General features: G+C 39.8%; 2 protein-coding genes across 5 annotated transcripts in view; one reads left to right on the plus strand and one right to left on the minus strand.

Annotated features, from left to right (window-relative positions):
* Positions 1-10,945, minus strand: part of COPS2 (COP9 signalosome subunit 2) — a 33,080-nt gene extending 22,135 nt beyond the window's left edge. Inside the window, exon 1 of one of the 2 annotated variants that reach the window (XM_002717813.5) lies at positions 10,733-10,945. In XM_002717813.5, the coding sequence (XP_002717859.1) occupies positions 10,733-10,786 (54 nt within the window). In that variant the 5' untranslated portion in view covers positions 10,787-10,945. The remainder of the gene's footprint in view (positions 1-10,732) is intronic. The other variant, XM_002717812.5, reaches the window with a different exon arrangement.
* A 64-nt stretch (positions 10,946-11,009) lies between these two features.
* GALK2 (galactokinase 2) overlaps positions 11,010-16,339 on the plus strand; it is a 157,500-nt gene continuing 152,170 nt past the window's right edge. The window contains exon 1 of one of the 3 annotated variants that reach the window (XM_008269030.4): positions 11,010-11,199. In XM_008269030.4, coding sequence (XP_008267252.1) covers positions 11,180-11,199 — 20 coding nt within the window. In that variant the 5' untranslated portion in view covers positions 11,010-11,179. The remainder of the gene's footprint in view (positions 11,200-16,339) is intronic. The other 2 variants (XM_008269035.4, XM_051822383.2) reach the window with 2 other exon arrangements.

Here is a 16,339-nt window from a genome sequence, read left to right on the forward strand (position 1 = left end):
TCACTTTTAATGTGATTTTCCCTTCTCGTTCCACTTCTCTTTTAGCTGGTTAACTACAGTGTATTTCAGATCTCAGCTTAACTGCCATCTCCTCAGGGAAGACTTGGAATAAAGAATCACAGCTATATTGGGGCCAGCACTGTGGCACAGTGGGTTAAGCTGCTGCCTGTGGTGCTGGCATCCCATATGGGCAGCTGCTCCACTTCTGATCCAGCTCCCTGCTAATGTACCAGGGAAAGCAGTGGAAGATGGCCCAAATCCTTGGGCTCCTGCTCCCACATGGGAGACCCAGATGAAGTTCCAGAGTAAACCACTAGATGGAAGATCTCTCCCTCTAATTGCCTTCAAATACATTCATTCATTCATTCATTCTCTCTCTCTCTCTCTCTCTATATATATATAAAAACACAGATATAAAACCTAATCTATCCTTTGGAAGTTAGTCCTTCTTGAATTCTTTTATTAGTTTGGAATAATTTATCATAGAATAAACTTTTATTGAAAACCTCACTTAAAACTGTTCAGTAAAACAGAATAGCTTGCTAAAGCAGAATATTACTTTTTTGTACCCAAAGCCTTCAGATCACAGCTCTGAATCTGGAAACAAAATGAAACATTTCAGATTGACACTTACCACAAAAATCTAAAAATCTGAACTCAATCAAAGTCCATTTATGTTTTATTTCTTGGTCCATAACAGATTAGAAAAACAACTAGGCCAGGATATCAGAAGAGGGAAGCAGAAGCTGAGAGGCACACATGAATGACAGGACTGGAATTACAGAGTTTCCCAGAGAAGGGAAACTGAAATACTTTGGAAATTGAAGAGACTACCTTTAATTATATGGAAATTACCACACCAATTATAACATTTTTTTGAATACAGGATCCTTTACATTTCCTGCCATGTCTCATATGAGCCTATATCTTTTATACTCCAAGACTGAGTACTTGCCATTTTTGGGACCTGACAGATTTCAGATCAATGAGATTCTAAACCTTGGATAGTTCACAAGCAAGAAACAACAGTTGAGATATGACTTGATCCAATCATCACCATTTTGTGAATATATATTTTTTGTTTTTCATGTTATATGGATTAAGTGGAATGTATATTTTTCACATAATTGCAATTCAACTTAAACTATTATTGCCCAAATGAACAAATATGAAAGAACTGACACAGATAGTCTCCATGCTGATTTCCAACATGTTCACATGGTTTGAAGCTGCCAATATGACATCACTAATTTGTCATTTGTAGCTCAATGAATCACATTATTACCACAAGTTGTGTACTACAACAAACTATTCTTCAGTTAATACACAGGCATAATTTTTAAAATTGATGACATTTTGAAATGCCTTCAGATGAACAATTCTGTTGATGCTTCTATTCTTTCATAATCAATAATCATGGTCTTAATACAACCATATGTCACTTAATGACAGGGACAAGTTCTGAGAAATGTTTTGTTAGGCGATTTTGTCACTGTGTGAACATCAAAGACTACTTCCACAAAGAAAGACAGTTATAGCACTAAGTGATATCACTGTCACCTATGTGGTCTGTTGTTGACTGAAATGTCATTATGAGGCACAAGACTATATATGCCAGTAATGAAGTATTGCTTACAAAAATGCAAATTAAGTCCTTCCCCTCAACCTACTCATGGTCTATATGCAAACAAAACTACAATGTAACATAATAAAGGCAGCAACAGAGACACAAACTAGGTACAGTGGTATTTCAAAAAAGGAACAATTACTCCTAAGTTAGAGGAAGGAAAAGATACCTGAAACAAGTATAAAAGCATGAAGAAGAGATGTCAGTGATGAGAAAGGGCAGCTGAAATAAAACAAGCAGTGCTAAGGCAAGCTTGAAATAGTATTACACATTTGGAAGAACCATGAATAGATTAGGCTGAAGCACAGAATGTATGTAAAGGGTTAATGAGAGATCAGTTGGATGGAGCAACAAGAAAACACAAATCTACTTAAGATCTAACTGGGAGACATTGACAGCCTTAAGGAAATAATCTTTTAAGAAGAGTACTAGCAATGAAGTAGCCTAAAGGATACTCTTAAGTCAGGCTAAGAGGTGATAAAGTCCTAATCCCAAGTAACAGACTGGGGAGAAAAGGAAGAGAATGGAATAAATAAAGCTGATAAATGATGTTATGATATAAAATAGGAGATTCATCGTGTGGGTACAAGATAAAGGAAAATAAACTTATTTATAATGACAACTGCTTGTAAGACACGGTACCATTAATCAGGATAGGGAAGGGGCAGGCATTTGGGACATCTGTAGCCCATACAAAGTGTCTGGGTTTGAGTCCCAGCTTTGTGTCTTATTGTAGCTTCCTGATAATGGATACCTGGGATGGCTCAAGTATTTGGGAACCTGCCATCCACATGGAAGGCTTGAATTTTCAGGCTCCTGGCTTGAGTCTGGCCCAGCCCTGTTGCTGGCATCTGGGAAGTAAACCAGCAGATGGAATGTCTCTGTTTCTCTTTCTGCCTTTCAGATAAATAAAAATAAATAAAAGATAAAAAAAATCAAAACAGGGAATTTTGAGAAACATTAAGTATTGTTAAACTGAATCCACTTATTCAAATGACTGGGATAATTTGAAAACATTTAAATAAAATGTTTAATAGAAGAAAAAATGAAATTTTAATCAACATATGAAGAATGCTTCGAAAAACAAACTAAGGGAGAAAGCATTTAACCTAGTTGTTAAAACACTGGTGCCCCCCATCCTGATTTATTGGCACCAGGGTTCAATTCCTGGCTCTGGCTCCTGACTCCAGCTTTCTGCTAATGCAGACCCTGGGAGGCAGCAGTGATAGTCCAGGTGATTGGGCTTCTGCCACTCAGGTGGGACACCTGCACTGCATTACTGCCTACTGCATTCAGCCTTGGCCCACCTCTGGCTGTTGTGGGTATCAGGGGAATGAATCAGTGGATAGCAGCTCATTTTCTGTCTCTTTGCTCTCAAATGAAAAAAATGAAAACCTATGAAGATGGGGCTGGCGCTGTGGCACAGCGGGTTAACGCCCTGGCCTGAAGTGCTGGCAGCCCATATGGGTGTCGGTTCGAGTCCCAGCTGCTCCACTTCCGATCCAGCTCTCTGCTATGGCCTGGGAAAGCAGTAGAAGATGGCACAGGTCCTTGGGCCCCTACAGCCATATGGGAGACCCAGAGGAAGCTCCTGGCTTCGGATTGGCGCAGCTCTGGCACAGCCAAGTGGGGAGAGAACCATCAAATGGAAGACCTCTCTCTCTGCCTCTCTCTCTGTGTAACTCTTTCAAATAAATAAATCTAAAAAAACCTAGGAAGAACCTACACAATGTATGAAAAATAAGTATTGTAAAAGGGATTTTAAAAATGCTGAAGTTCAGTAATAGCTCCAACCTACGTAAAGAATAACTCATGCCCAGCAACCTGTGTTCCAGCCATACTACTCAAATCTATTCTTTTCTCCAAATATGTCACACAATTTAAAATCTCCGCTTTGGCACAAACTGTTCTTTTTGTTAGGAATTCTAAACCACCTTTCCTTCTAACCTTCCTGCTTTTCTATTAAGTTTCTCAGTTGCTAACACTCTTGAAAAATCTGTTCATCAAGATTTACTTTCATGATTCTTTGTCCAATTCTTGGAAAGATAATTTTTTCCTCAGCCCTGCTTCAATATGACATGCATCTCTAACACACAGCTCTGTATGTTGTTGTCATCCCCCTTCTGCTCCATTTATCTTCTCAAAACAAGTAACTTTATTACTCATCTTTGCATTCCAACATTGCTCAATAAATGGTTAATTGAAATGACAAGTGGGTGAATGTTCCAAAAGAATGCAACACATAACAGGCAGGGTTATTTATCTATCCTGACTATATGCTGGAATGCAGAAATTACTGAACAGGGTCAGTTTGATAGTCCATCTACTTACTCTTGTATCTGTTACCAATAGGGGACCAAAGAAATGTACTTTAGGAAAATAAGACTCATTAACAATGCTTTCCAAGCCTTGACCACGTCTAGGAAGCTAAGCACACCAAGATATGTGCTATTATCCTTAAAGAACAGATATAATCCAAATCATAGGCAGCCATTTGTGGTTTAGCTATTCATAAAGTTATGCAAGTTTCGAAAACTTTTTTTTTTTAAAGATTTATTTACTTTACTTGAAAGGCAGAATTACAGAGAGGGAGAGGCAGACGCAGAGGCAGAGAGATCTTTCATCTGCTGGTTCACTCCCCAAATGGCTGCAACAGCTGGAGCTAGGCCATTCCAAAGCCAAGCGCCAAGAGCTTCTGCTGGGTCTCCCATGTGGGTGCAAGGGGCCCAAGGACTTGGACCATCTTCCACTGTTTTCCCAGGCACATTAGCAGGGAGCTGGATCGGAAGTGGAGCTGCTGGGACCAGTGGAGCAGCTGTCCATGTGGGAGGCTGGCCTGTAGGGGGTGACTTAATCTGCTATGCTACAGCAAGGGTCCCAGGAAAACTTTCACTCAAGTAAAGGGATCTGGATTTGTTTTCAACGGTGTAAATTAAAGTGTTCTTTAAATTGGCCTGACCTTTGAGTTTTCAAATTCAATTTCTCAAGGAGAGACATAATAAAAGTCATTCGATCTGGGCTTTCCACTAATTTGTATCACAAAATCACTTATTTTTAAAAATATTTATTTATTTGAGGGGCAGAGAGGTGGGGCTGGGGAGGAGAGAACACTCTCATCCACTGGTTCATTCTGAAAATGCCTGCAATGGCCCAGAAGTTGAGAGATGGGAAGGCAATCCAGGTCTTACATGTGGGCGCCATCATTGCTGCCTCACAGAGTCAGCATTAGCAGGAGGCTAGAATCAGGAGCTGGAGCCAGAAATTGAACCTAGGTAATCTGATGTTGGTTGCAAGCATCTTAAATGCTAAGCTATATGCATGCCTATCCTATTAATTTAGATACATCACATCACTCTTGTAATTTCCATTTTGAGAGTTGAATCCAGGATAAAGTTTCTAAATTTTACTGAGTCAAGTATTCATCGAGATATAACATACAAAGATAAATCACTCTGCTGGATATTCATTGTTAGAGATGTAAATTACCAATGACAAGGCTTCAATTTATTTTTGCCATTTATTAAATTTATATATGCTAATTGTTAAATTATCAAATGTATTAATTTACCACTTAAATCTAAATAATATAACTATTTCTTCTTAGCATGTATGAGTTATCTACCATTACTTAATGTAGCTATCCTTGTTTGAATCTCTCTAATTTCATTCTACAAGGTATACCTATGAGGTATACATTACAAATTAATTAATACATTACAAATTAATACTTTTCTTTGATATATTAGCTTTAAGAAACAGCTCCACTTCCAAGCTAGCTCTCTGCTAATGTGCATGGGAATGCAGTGGAAGATGGTCCAAGTGCTTGGGCCCCTGCCACCCAAGCAGAAGACCCAGATGAAGCTCCTGGCTTTGGCCTGGCCCAGCCCTGGCAGTTGTGGCCATTTGGGGAGTAAGCCAGCAGATATAAGACCTCTCTGTCTCTCCCACTATCTCTGTAACTCTGTATTTCAAATAAATAAGTAAATCTCAAAAAAAAAAAAAAAAAACAAACAACAAAAAAACAAAAACAAACAAAAAAAAACAGACAAACCAGGAAAGTTTATTTTGGTCAAAAAAATTGAAATCCATGTAGTATTTTCATAATATGCATTTCCTACAGACTTTTTGAAGTACTCTAATATAGTCTTTGAATATTCACACTAAATAATCTTTAGGATAAATTAAAAAGCAAAGTGTAGAACAATATGTAATATGCTATATTCTGGTTAAAAAGGGAGATGGGAGATAACATGTATATTTAGTTATTTAGTTACTTATGGAAGGAATAGGAACTAGTTTGAAGAGGAACAGCAGTGGAAACTTAAATATATTTTCTTTTATATTTTCTGTTTTTGAAACATGTGCATGAACCATTACCTAGTTTAAAAAGCTAGGTTAAACATTCTTCAGGTTCCAAAGACAATTTTTGAACTTTAAGAAGTCAATTTTGCTTTCCCAAGACTAAAGTAACGTTTCTGTTCATCATTTGTAGACTACGACCTATCCACAACCACCAACAATAAAATACAGGTTCATTGTGAACAGTTTGTAAGAAATTAAAAAAAATTAAAAACTAAAATCACCAATAACCTATTTCCAGACATCATTTCTAATTTCTTTCCCACCTAGCAAAACTGGGATAATATGTATTACATTTTCTTCAATATTTTTTAAAGCTTAATATTTACAGTGAATATGTGCATAGTGCTGGCAATTGACCGTTGAAAATCATCTCTCTGATCTTATAAAAACGATGACAATAAGAGATTCTGTAAGATATCCTGTGTTGGGGCTGGCTCTGTAGTGCAGTGGGTAAGGCTGCCGCCTGCAGTGCTGGCATCCCATATGGGCGCTGGTTCGAGTCCTGGCTGCTCCACTTCCGATCTAGCTCTCTGCTGTGGTCCTTGGGTCCCTGCACCCACATGGGAGAAGCTCCGGGTTCCTGGCTTTGGATCAGCACAGCTCCGGCCGCTGTGGCCAACTGGGGAGTGAACCAGTAGATGGAAGACTTTTCTCTGCCTCTCCATCTCTCTCTGTGTAACTCTGACTTTCAAATAAATAAATAAATAAATAATTTTTGAAGATATCCTGTAGCTAAGATTCATCTCCTTTTTCTTTGAAAAAAAAAAATGCAGATTAAAAAAAAACAGTAGTAAAAGTTTACAGTATTACACTGCTACAGAAATGAGTGCTTAGCCTAGTGGTTAAGATGTTAGTTAACCCATATTGGAGTTCGTGGGTTCGACACTCAGCTTGGCCTCCGGATTACTACAGACCTTGGGAGGCAGCAGTGATGACTCAACTAATAGGGTTCTTGCCTTCCATATAGGAGACTCAGGTTGGCTACTCTCCATCTCAGTCCTGACTGGTGCAGGCATTTGGGGAATGAATCAGTGGATAGGAGCTCTCCCTGTCTTTCAAATACATTAAACAATAAATCCTGCTATATATTAAGACAAGAATAACACTAGTATATATTCATTCACTAATCCTGACTATGAATATGACTAAGAAAATATAATGAGGTTCACAACTTGGTAACACAGTTAACTAAGTCGAATTATTCTATTTTTTGAACAATGTTTTACCTTTAATACATATAAATAAAATTTCAAGGATACTTCAAAAACTTCATGAGCAATGAAATTGAAATAAGCTTATTTTGGTGTACACAATTTGAAATCCACACATATGAGGGTTTCTCAAAAAAGATCATGGGAAATGTGTACTATGAAAAAACTATGCTTGGATTTCAATTTTTTCTTGCATCAAACTTATCTTTTAATTCCATGATTCCACATACTCTGTGAAATACCCTGGTATAACAGGACTTACTGAAGAATAACTTTTGGTATTAAGTCATTTTATTTTAGTATCAGACCAGCAAATAACCTACAAATCCAGAAAATTAGCATTGGACTAAAAGGCATTTACTAGTGCCATCTCCAACCTCTCTATTCAGTTACATAGATTACTATGCTTAAAAAAATGCCTGCTTCTCCCTCGTATAAGTTAAACAGACCTTAGAGGTACGAGGCAAGCATATTAAGTTCCTTTTACCTTTGTTTCTTCTTTTTCCTTTTAGATCTTGGGCACAAATTGTTATTTACTTTCTTGGATAAAAACAGTCAAGAAATATTTTTAATTTTTCAGGTGATAGTCTAACTACTTATTTCCACTAGGTTGGGCAAGAACAAAAAGCGAGTCAGGTGTTAAAATTTATCATTGAAAAACTATAAAAATATGGTATTAATGTGGTCAGAAACACTCAGCTCTAGTCAATATTTTAACTAAAATGAGGTGATGACCAATTTTCCAACAAGCTTTTATTTTTTTCTCTCCGTAAGACAGCAAGTCATTCTTAGACTTTTAAAATCCTAAGCGACAGAAAAAAGACTCAAGCAAAATAACTATTAAAAAAAGGGGGGGGGGGCAACACCTTGGCTTGCAGTGCCAAAATCTTATGTGGGCAGTGGTTCAAGTTTCAGCTGCTCCACTTCCAATCCAGCTCCCAGCTAATGCGCCTGGGAAAGCAGCTGAGGATGGCCCAACTCCTTGGGCCCTGCACCCAAATGGGAGACCCGGAGGAAGCTCCTGGCTCCGATTGGCCGTTGTAGCCATTTGGGTGGAATCAGTGAGTGGAAGACCTCTCTCTCTAACTCTGCCTTTCAAATAAATTAAATGAATCTTCAAAAATAGTTCTCCCATGCTGTGGCGCAGCTGGTAAAGCAACCGCCTGCAGTGCTGGCATCCCATATGGGCACTGGTTTGAGTCCCGGCTGCTCTACTTCTGGTCCAGCTCTCTGCTATGGTCTGGGAAAGCAGTAGAAGATGGCCCAAGTCCTTGGGCCCCTGCAGCCGAATGGGAGACCCCGAGGCAGCTCCTGGGTCCTGGCTTTGGAGTGGTGCAGCTCTGGCTGTTGCGACCAATTGGGTAGTGAACCAGCAGATGGAAGACCTCTCTCTCTCTCTCTCTCTGCCTCTCCTTCCTCTGTGTAATTCTGACTTTCAAAGAAATAATAAATCTTAAAAAAAAAAACCTCTTAGGCAAAAGCATAAAATGGCAATATACAACATATTCCTTGAGTCTTCTTTTTAAACATATGAGGATTTAATAGGTTATTTTGGTTCAAAAATTTTGAAATCCATGCAGAGTTTTTTCCTAATACGCATTTTCATGAACTTCTTTGAATTCACGCTGTTTAATGATTGAAAAATCAGTTACTAAGTTTTCTGAAAGTTTTAACTATCTGTAGATGGGAGTAAGAGCTTCCATTATTTAACACCTGATTGGGAATCCAGAATGTTATCTACATGAGAGGGAGATTAAGGTGAGGGACAGCTATTTAAAAGAATGCTGAAAACCAAAAAGCCTCCCCCAAAACCCCCAAAAAGTTAGTCAAAAAAATTTTTTAAAAGTCAAAACAACTACATATACTGTCATGTAGTATAGGCCCTAAAAGGCTGTGGAACCATAGCCAAATTAAAACACCATATGTTTAATTAAAAATCTTGCAAAAAAGAATGGCGTATTTAATGAAACAATAAGATTCTCACTGCTATTACTACATTGATGATCTTCAAGTTAATCACACTGTAGATAAGTGGCTATTAAATAGACCATTGCTTACGAAAGAGATGGGCAGGAATATTTACAAACACAAACACGTGTAAAAGAAACACTTTGATAGCTACAAAAAGCCTGAAATACAAATAAACATGTAATAATAAAAATAACACAGATCCCACAAGTAATACAAGCTTAATGAACTGAGAGCAGCACTACAACTGGTTTGGGTCGCATAAATGGAAATGTAATGTAGAACCATAACTATTAGCAAAACTCCAACTAAAGAATTGTCTAAATCTATTATGATTTTCAAGTAACAGTAAGCATTTCCCTATTCCTTTTACAAAATGTGCCTTCTTCTAGAATGCAAAGATTAATTTGAGATGACTTATGGACTGTCCTATACAAATATACATTACATACAAATTAAAAACAAATATATTCATAACTTGAGAATCTCGGGCACTAAGATGTTAAGATGAGACACACTTCCCAAAGAATCTACTTAACAACTTGATGATAATGCAGCATCATTACAATACATAAGAACCAAACAGCCCACATTAAAAGAAAATGAAAATAAAAATTAAAAAAAAAAAAGGCAAAAAGCAGCAAAGCAAAGCTGGCGCTAATTTTTGGTCAAGATAATTTGTCTTGGTTCCCAGATAATGTTTTTGAAAAGCAACCAGAAATGTTATTAAGCGCATTCTTAAATTAAACCTTCCATCTTTAAAAAGCACCAGTCAAGTAGGTAGATCCGTTTATTCCTACCCTGTTGATATTTTAAACTTTGAATACTGGGTAATTCCTAAGTTAAGGAAAAAGCCATTGGTTCAATCCCCTTACCCCTCCTCCAAAACAACAAGCCAGGCGGCAGCAGCAGCAACACCTCCTCCCCAGCTTTTCTCCTTAAAGAACCGAACACACAGTTCAACAACTTTTGCAGTTCTCCTTGTTCTGACCTGTCCACTGCACCTCTACCTGGGACCAGAACCGGCCCTGGACAAGACTGTGAGGTCGCTACCTCCAGGAGACTCACAAGTAGCGTTTCCGGGCCAGGCCTGGCAGCAGGATGGCCCCCCAGTTCTCAGACTCTTCTCCCAGCATTTAACAACCTGCTCAGTTCAAGTGTGAAGCACAAGGGCCCGGAATGCTGGGCCCGAAAGGGCAAAGCCAGGGCCTAGACCGCTGCACGGTCCCTGAGGCGTCTCGCGTGGAAGGGAGGAGGCAGGAGGCAGCGAGAACCGGAGGCCCGCGGTCAGGAGCGTCCGTGTAAACCAAGGAGGCGCCTGGACTCGGAACGCAATGCCTGGGACCCCCTTAGCAGCCTCCCTGACCCTCTCTTGCCCCCGTGCTGGAGAAGCAGGGCCCAGGCCCGGTGCGGGAAGGGGGAGGAGGTAAACCCGTCCTGTCACTACACCGGGACAAGCTGGAAGGGGCACATGCTCCACAGGGAAAGGCCGCGGCCACCACAGCCCCGGCCCGGAAAGCCAGACACCATCTCCAGTCCCAGCATTCCGTCCCCTGCGCCTCACCAGGTCGTAGTCCTCCTCATCATCGCACATGAAATCATCCTCCATGTCAGACATCTTGGCCGGGTGGGGGGAGGGGGAGGAGAAATTGGAGACAACCTCCTCCCACAATCCTCCGCGGCTCAGCGCGTCACTCCCAGCTTCTCTTCGCCTTCCCGTGGCTCTTAGAGGAGCTGCGTTTCCTCCCGGAACCAATGTGCTCAGCACCGAGAGGATTAGCTACGACGCCAAAAGGAGGCACACGACCCGGCTCTTCCTGCGAGACGGTTGGTGCCTTAGCAACTAAACATAGCAACTGGGGAATCGGAACCTTGCGCGCTGGTCGAGCAGTTTCCAGCCTCCAGCGTGAGGGAACAGTTCTCTTTTGCCTGCGAGTCTGGAACTATCTCATTCTGGTCAAAGAAAGAGCCAGTCTAGGACCAGAAGCCTTTCGCGGGTAAAAGGCAGAGAATGACCGTGCTGTATGACAGGTTGTATTATTTTTGCCACCGTTATCTACATGCATTTGGTCCACACGTTGCGGTGGATGTTTTGTGATGGTTCGCGACCCTTTCAGCAACACAGTTGACACGCAATGTTGGTTATATTTGTAGTCGGGGAAACAATTAAGTGGATATCTCAAAGTAGGTATACTCGTATGTCAACAGTTGAGGCGCCTTAAATCTTATTGGGTTATAAACTGACCTTTACTGCCTTGACGAAATTAAGGTAATAGTTAACGACCTATTTTTAAAAGTTGCATTTTTCTTGCACAAAGCCATGAGCAGAAAAAAGAGAAAATATAAGAGGAAAAACTGTTTATCAGACAGGTAGCTTTTTCCATATCAACGTCCGGTTTTGTTCCTTTTAGTCTATAAACATAGTTGTGGCCCAGATGTAATTTTGGATTCTGTTTACACCAATTTTGTAGAGGCAGGGGCCGATATATTCTTGACAATTACTGTTTCAATGGTTATGTAATAATCCCTCCTTTGCATGTAGCAGCATGCTCTAATTTATCCATTATTACTGTACATCCAGCATGTTGCAAAAATAGCACTATTTGAAACAATTCTTAAGTGAATATCTTTGACATTTTATTTTTTCTTAGAAAAAATATCCAAGAAAAGGAATTACAGTCGGGTTTTTTAATACTCACTGGATGTTGTGTCATAATTCTTATAAGAGCAGTAAGGCAAAGCTAGGAACCTGCAGCCCAATTCAGGCCTCCCACTTAGGTGGAAGGGGCCCAAGTACTTGAGCCCTGACCTGCTGCCTGTCAGAGTGTGCATTAGCAGGGGTTGAATTGGAAGTGCAGTGGAGACTGAAACTCAGGCACTCTGATAAGGGATGCGGGAGTCAGGTGGTGACTTTATGCTGCCCCAAATACCTACCCTCACATAGATGGGGCATAGATGGCGCCACAAGTAACATGGTGCCGTTTTACTAACACATACTGATTCCATGTGTAAAACTGTGTGATGATTCACATTGAATTTATTTACATAATTTTCTGTTTTTAATTGGAATTCCTTACTCCTGTAATGAGGAAAGGATCATGCAAGTAAATTGGTGACTAGGAACACTAGGAAAATGGATGCTGAGTTTTGAGCATAATTTCCTTGGCCATAGCCAAATTTATTAAGCCCAATTTGGAAATTTGTTAAAAGCAAATGAAAAGGCATTCACAGTCCTTAGCATGCTATTTGGGTACATAGGTATTAGTAAATGCTTATTGAATAAACATGTGAATGAATTAATCTTTTTGTACAGGGAATGTGGAGAAATCTTTCCTGTCCTTAGGAGTCCATTTAAATGTTATCTCATTTACAGAGCCTCTCCTGAATACTTTGAGTAGCTAAGATATTCTTTTTTACTTTTGTTGACATCAAGTTTATTCAATCATAAATAATTGAAGAATTTTTGTTTATTTGAAAGGCAGAGTTACACACATGCACATACACACACACACAGAAATATCTTCCATCTCCCCAAATGGCCGCAACAACTGGTGCTGGGCCAGGCTGAAGCCAGGAGCCTAGAACATGGATGCAGGGGCCCAAGGACTTGGGCCACCTTCTGCTGCATTCCCAGGCTCATTAGCAGGGAGCTGCATTGGAAGTGGAGCAGCTGAGACTTGAAGTCCATATGGAATTCTGGCATCAAAGCAAGCGAGGACTTTTTTTTTTTTTTAAAGCATTATTGGAGTATAATTTAGCAGCTTTATTGAGGTACATTAAGCTGCACATATTTAAAGTGTACAATTTGGTTAGTTTGGCTATGTATACACCTGTGAAACCATGAGCATACCAAGATATATTTGTCACTGCAGGAGTTTGTCCATAGATTACTTGACAATTCATCTCCTCCCCCACTTCACTTAAGCAACCACTAATCTGCTTTTTGTCAACTATAGATAGGATTACATTTTCAGGAATTTTATATTAATGGAATCAGATGGCTCATTTACTTAGTAAAATTATTTTGAGATTTATCTGTTGCTCCATGGGCCAATTGGTTGTTTCTTTTTATTGCTGAGTGTTCCATTGTATGGATCAACCACAATTTATCTTATCCATTTACCTTTTGGTGATGTTTGAGTTTTTTCAGTTTGTGGCTAATATAAATAAAGCTGCTAAGAATATTTGTGTCCAAGTTTTTGTGTGGACAGAGGTTTCATTTGTCTTCAGTTATGTGCCAGACAGACTATAAGGTGGCTGCCTCAGTATCTGTGCCTTTGGATAAGTCTTTGCACCTTGAGCGTAGGTAAGATCTGTGACTTGCTTCTGTCCAATACGATACAGCGGCAAAGGTGATGTGCATGATTATGTGTACATGATTACGTTACACAGGTTGTTACATCTATTCTGTTAGGAGAGATTTTCTCTTTGTTGGCAAGTGCCCATGCAGCGGGACCCATGTGGCAGAGAGCTGAGGGTAGTGCTGGGCCAACAGCCAGGATGAAACTGTGGCCTTCAGACTGACAATACACAAGGAACTGAATCCTTCTCTACTTGAACTTCAGTTAAGACTGTGAGTCCATAAAGTAGAGGACCTATCTAAGCCATATCCTGCCTCCTGAGCCACAGAAATTGTGCAATAGTAAATGTGTATTACTTTATACACCTAAGTTTGTAGTAACATTGTAATACAGCAATAGATACTAATATGGGTAAATACCAAGTAGTGAAACGGTTGCATTATATGATAGGTATGTGTTTCAATTTTTATGCAACCCTCAAATTGTTTTTTTTTTTAAAGATTTTATTTATTTATTTGAAAGAGTTGCAGAGAGAGAGAAGTTGAGGTAGAGAGAGAGAGAGAGAGAGAGGTCTTCCATCCGCTGGTTCACTCCCCAGTTGGTCATGACAGCTGATCCAAAGCCAGGAGCCAGGAGCTTCTTCCAGGTCTCCCATGTGGCTGCAGGAGCCCAAGGACTTGGGCCATCTTCTACTGCTTTCCCAGGCCATAGCAGAGAGCTGGCTCGGAAGTGGAGCAGCCGGGTCTTGAACTAGCACCCATATGGGATGCTGGCACTACAGGTGGCTGCTTTACCCGCTACGCCACATTTGCCAGCCCCCAAATTTTTTTCTTAAGTGATCTTACCTTTTTGTGTATTTGCCAGCAATGTATAGTAGTTCTGGTTGCCTCATAGCATTGCCAACATTTAGTGTCGTCAGTCTTTTTAATGTTAGCCACTCCCACTCTAGAAGGAGTATAGTAGTATCTTATTATGCTTTTAATTTTTATTTCTTTAATGATTATTTTTTAAACATTTATTTATTTATTTGAAAGGCAGAGGTAGAGAGAGAAAGAGAGAGGGAGAGAGAGAGGTCTTTCATCCACTGGTTCACTCCCCAAGTGGCTGCAATGGCCAGAGCTGCTCCTATTCGAAGCCAGGAGACAGGAGCTTTCTCTGGCTTCCCAGGTGGATGCAGGGGCCCAAGGACTTTAGTGTTCTTCTACTGCTTGCCCAGGCCACAGTAGAGAGCTGGATCGGAAGTGGAGCAGCTGGGACTCGAACCAGCACTCCTATAAAGATGCCAGTGCTGCAAGGTGGAGGCTTTACCCACTGTGCCACAGTGCTGGCCCAGGTCATGAAATATTCAGAGGGTTTAACTGAAAAGAGCTTAATGAAGGGACTATTTATATTTACATTGATGGAAGCAGGCTTAAGGAAAAAATTAGGAGGTAAAAATTCTAACAGCAGGCTGGGAATCATTATCACACCTTGAAGGCTTGAAAGGGAAAAGGAAAGAAATGGTTTTACCAGAGCCTAGAAAAAGGAGGGAGGCATGGAAGATAAAGCTTCCCAACAGCATCTGTGATTGTAGAAAAACACAATGACTGCCACAATCCCCTGTCAAAGGTGTGGTAGGAGGTTGGGGAAACACATATGTCGGCCTCAGTTCTCTTACACCCTTTTAGTCCTTCCCTGAGCAACCCCAGCCAGCCCCAGTAGCACAGAGAAGGGTGGAAAATGGATCCAGATGTCATACAGGGGTTAAATAGCACAACATTATCTCGTATAATTCATCTATAGCATAAATTGTATACTTCACCAAGGAAAGGAATTTTCTGTTCTCCAAAGGCAAATTGGTGACTTTTGTTTTTGGAGCATAGCCCTTGATCTTATGACCCTACTAACTGACTTAGCAAAATGTTATTTCTGCCTACTGTTAACACTCACTCCTTCCTGCGAGGAGTTCTATTTGCAGGATCTCACTACATTTCCACTTCAGGCTTGATGTCCTTACCTGGTTAGTTCTCTATTTAGTCTGTCATGGTTTCTTTAGAGTAAATAAAATGGTGCAGGTAAATGAATGGTGTTTGCAAAGTACTCAGTAAATGGATCATAACTCAACTACTCATACTAAGACCTCAGAATGCTCTGCACTGCAGTTAACATCTTTCATCTCTAAAATTGCCATAGAAGTAATGAGCAAATAGAGATAACTAATAATTGAAGGAGTCTGGAATACTCCACCCCCAAATATGTCACTTTGACATAAAGATTATTTTGAGCTGAAGTCAGTTGAGAACTAACAGCTGCAGAAAAGTTCTCTGCTCTCTCATTATCTGCCTAAAAACATGATATAAAGCTTCCTTTGTAAAGATAACATAAATATGCCCCCTCTCCTACACCAGGATGCAAAGAGCCAGCACAAATCCTTGCTGTTAACCATGCCAAATCCTTGCTGTTAACTCTCCCTATGTATTGCTCTTTACTTCTCCACAATTTGTTTCTCTTTATTTATTAAACTTCTGAGTACTTCTTTGACATTTCATTTCTTTTCAGTAAAGCCCTCATTTACACAGAATTAAAAATGTCAAAATTTATATGCTTTTTCTCCTGTTAATCTATTATTTGTCAATTTAACTTGTAGACTCTGGCCATTAAATTTAAGAGAAATTTTTTCTCTTCTATAACATAATAGTAGTTTCATTCCTTGAGTTGACTTTGATGTTATAAAAAGTCTCTATTTTTTGAAATTGCAATTTTCAAATTTTGCAGCCAGAGTGTATAAAACAGTCCCTGCCTTCAGGGAGCTTATAGGCTAGATCTGTGCCATCTAATGCAGTAACCACTTATTTCCAGCTGGAATTGAAATATGTATTTGGTTTAAAACA

Source organism: Oryctolagus cuniculus, chromosome 12, assembly GCF_964237555.1.
Source record: "Oryctolagus cuniculus chromosome 12, mOryCun1.1, whole genome shotgun sequence".
NCBI classification, from domain to species: domain Eukaryota; kingdom Metazoa; phylum Chordata; class Mammalia; order Lagomorpha; family Leporidae; genus Oryctolagus; species Oryctolagus cuniculus.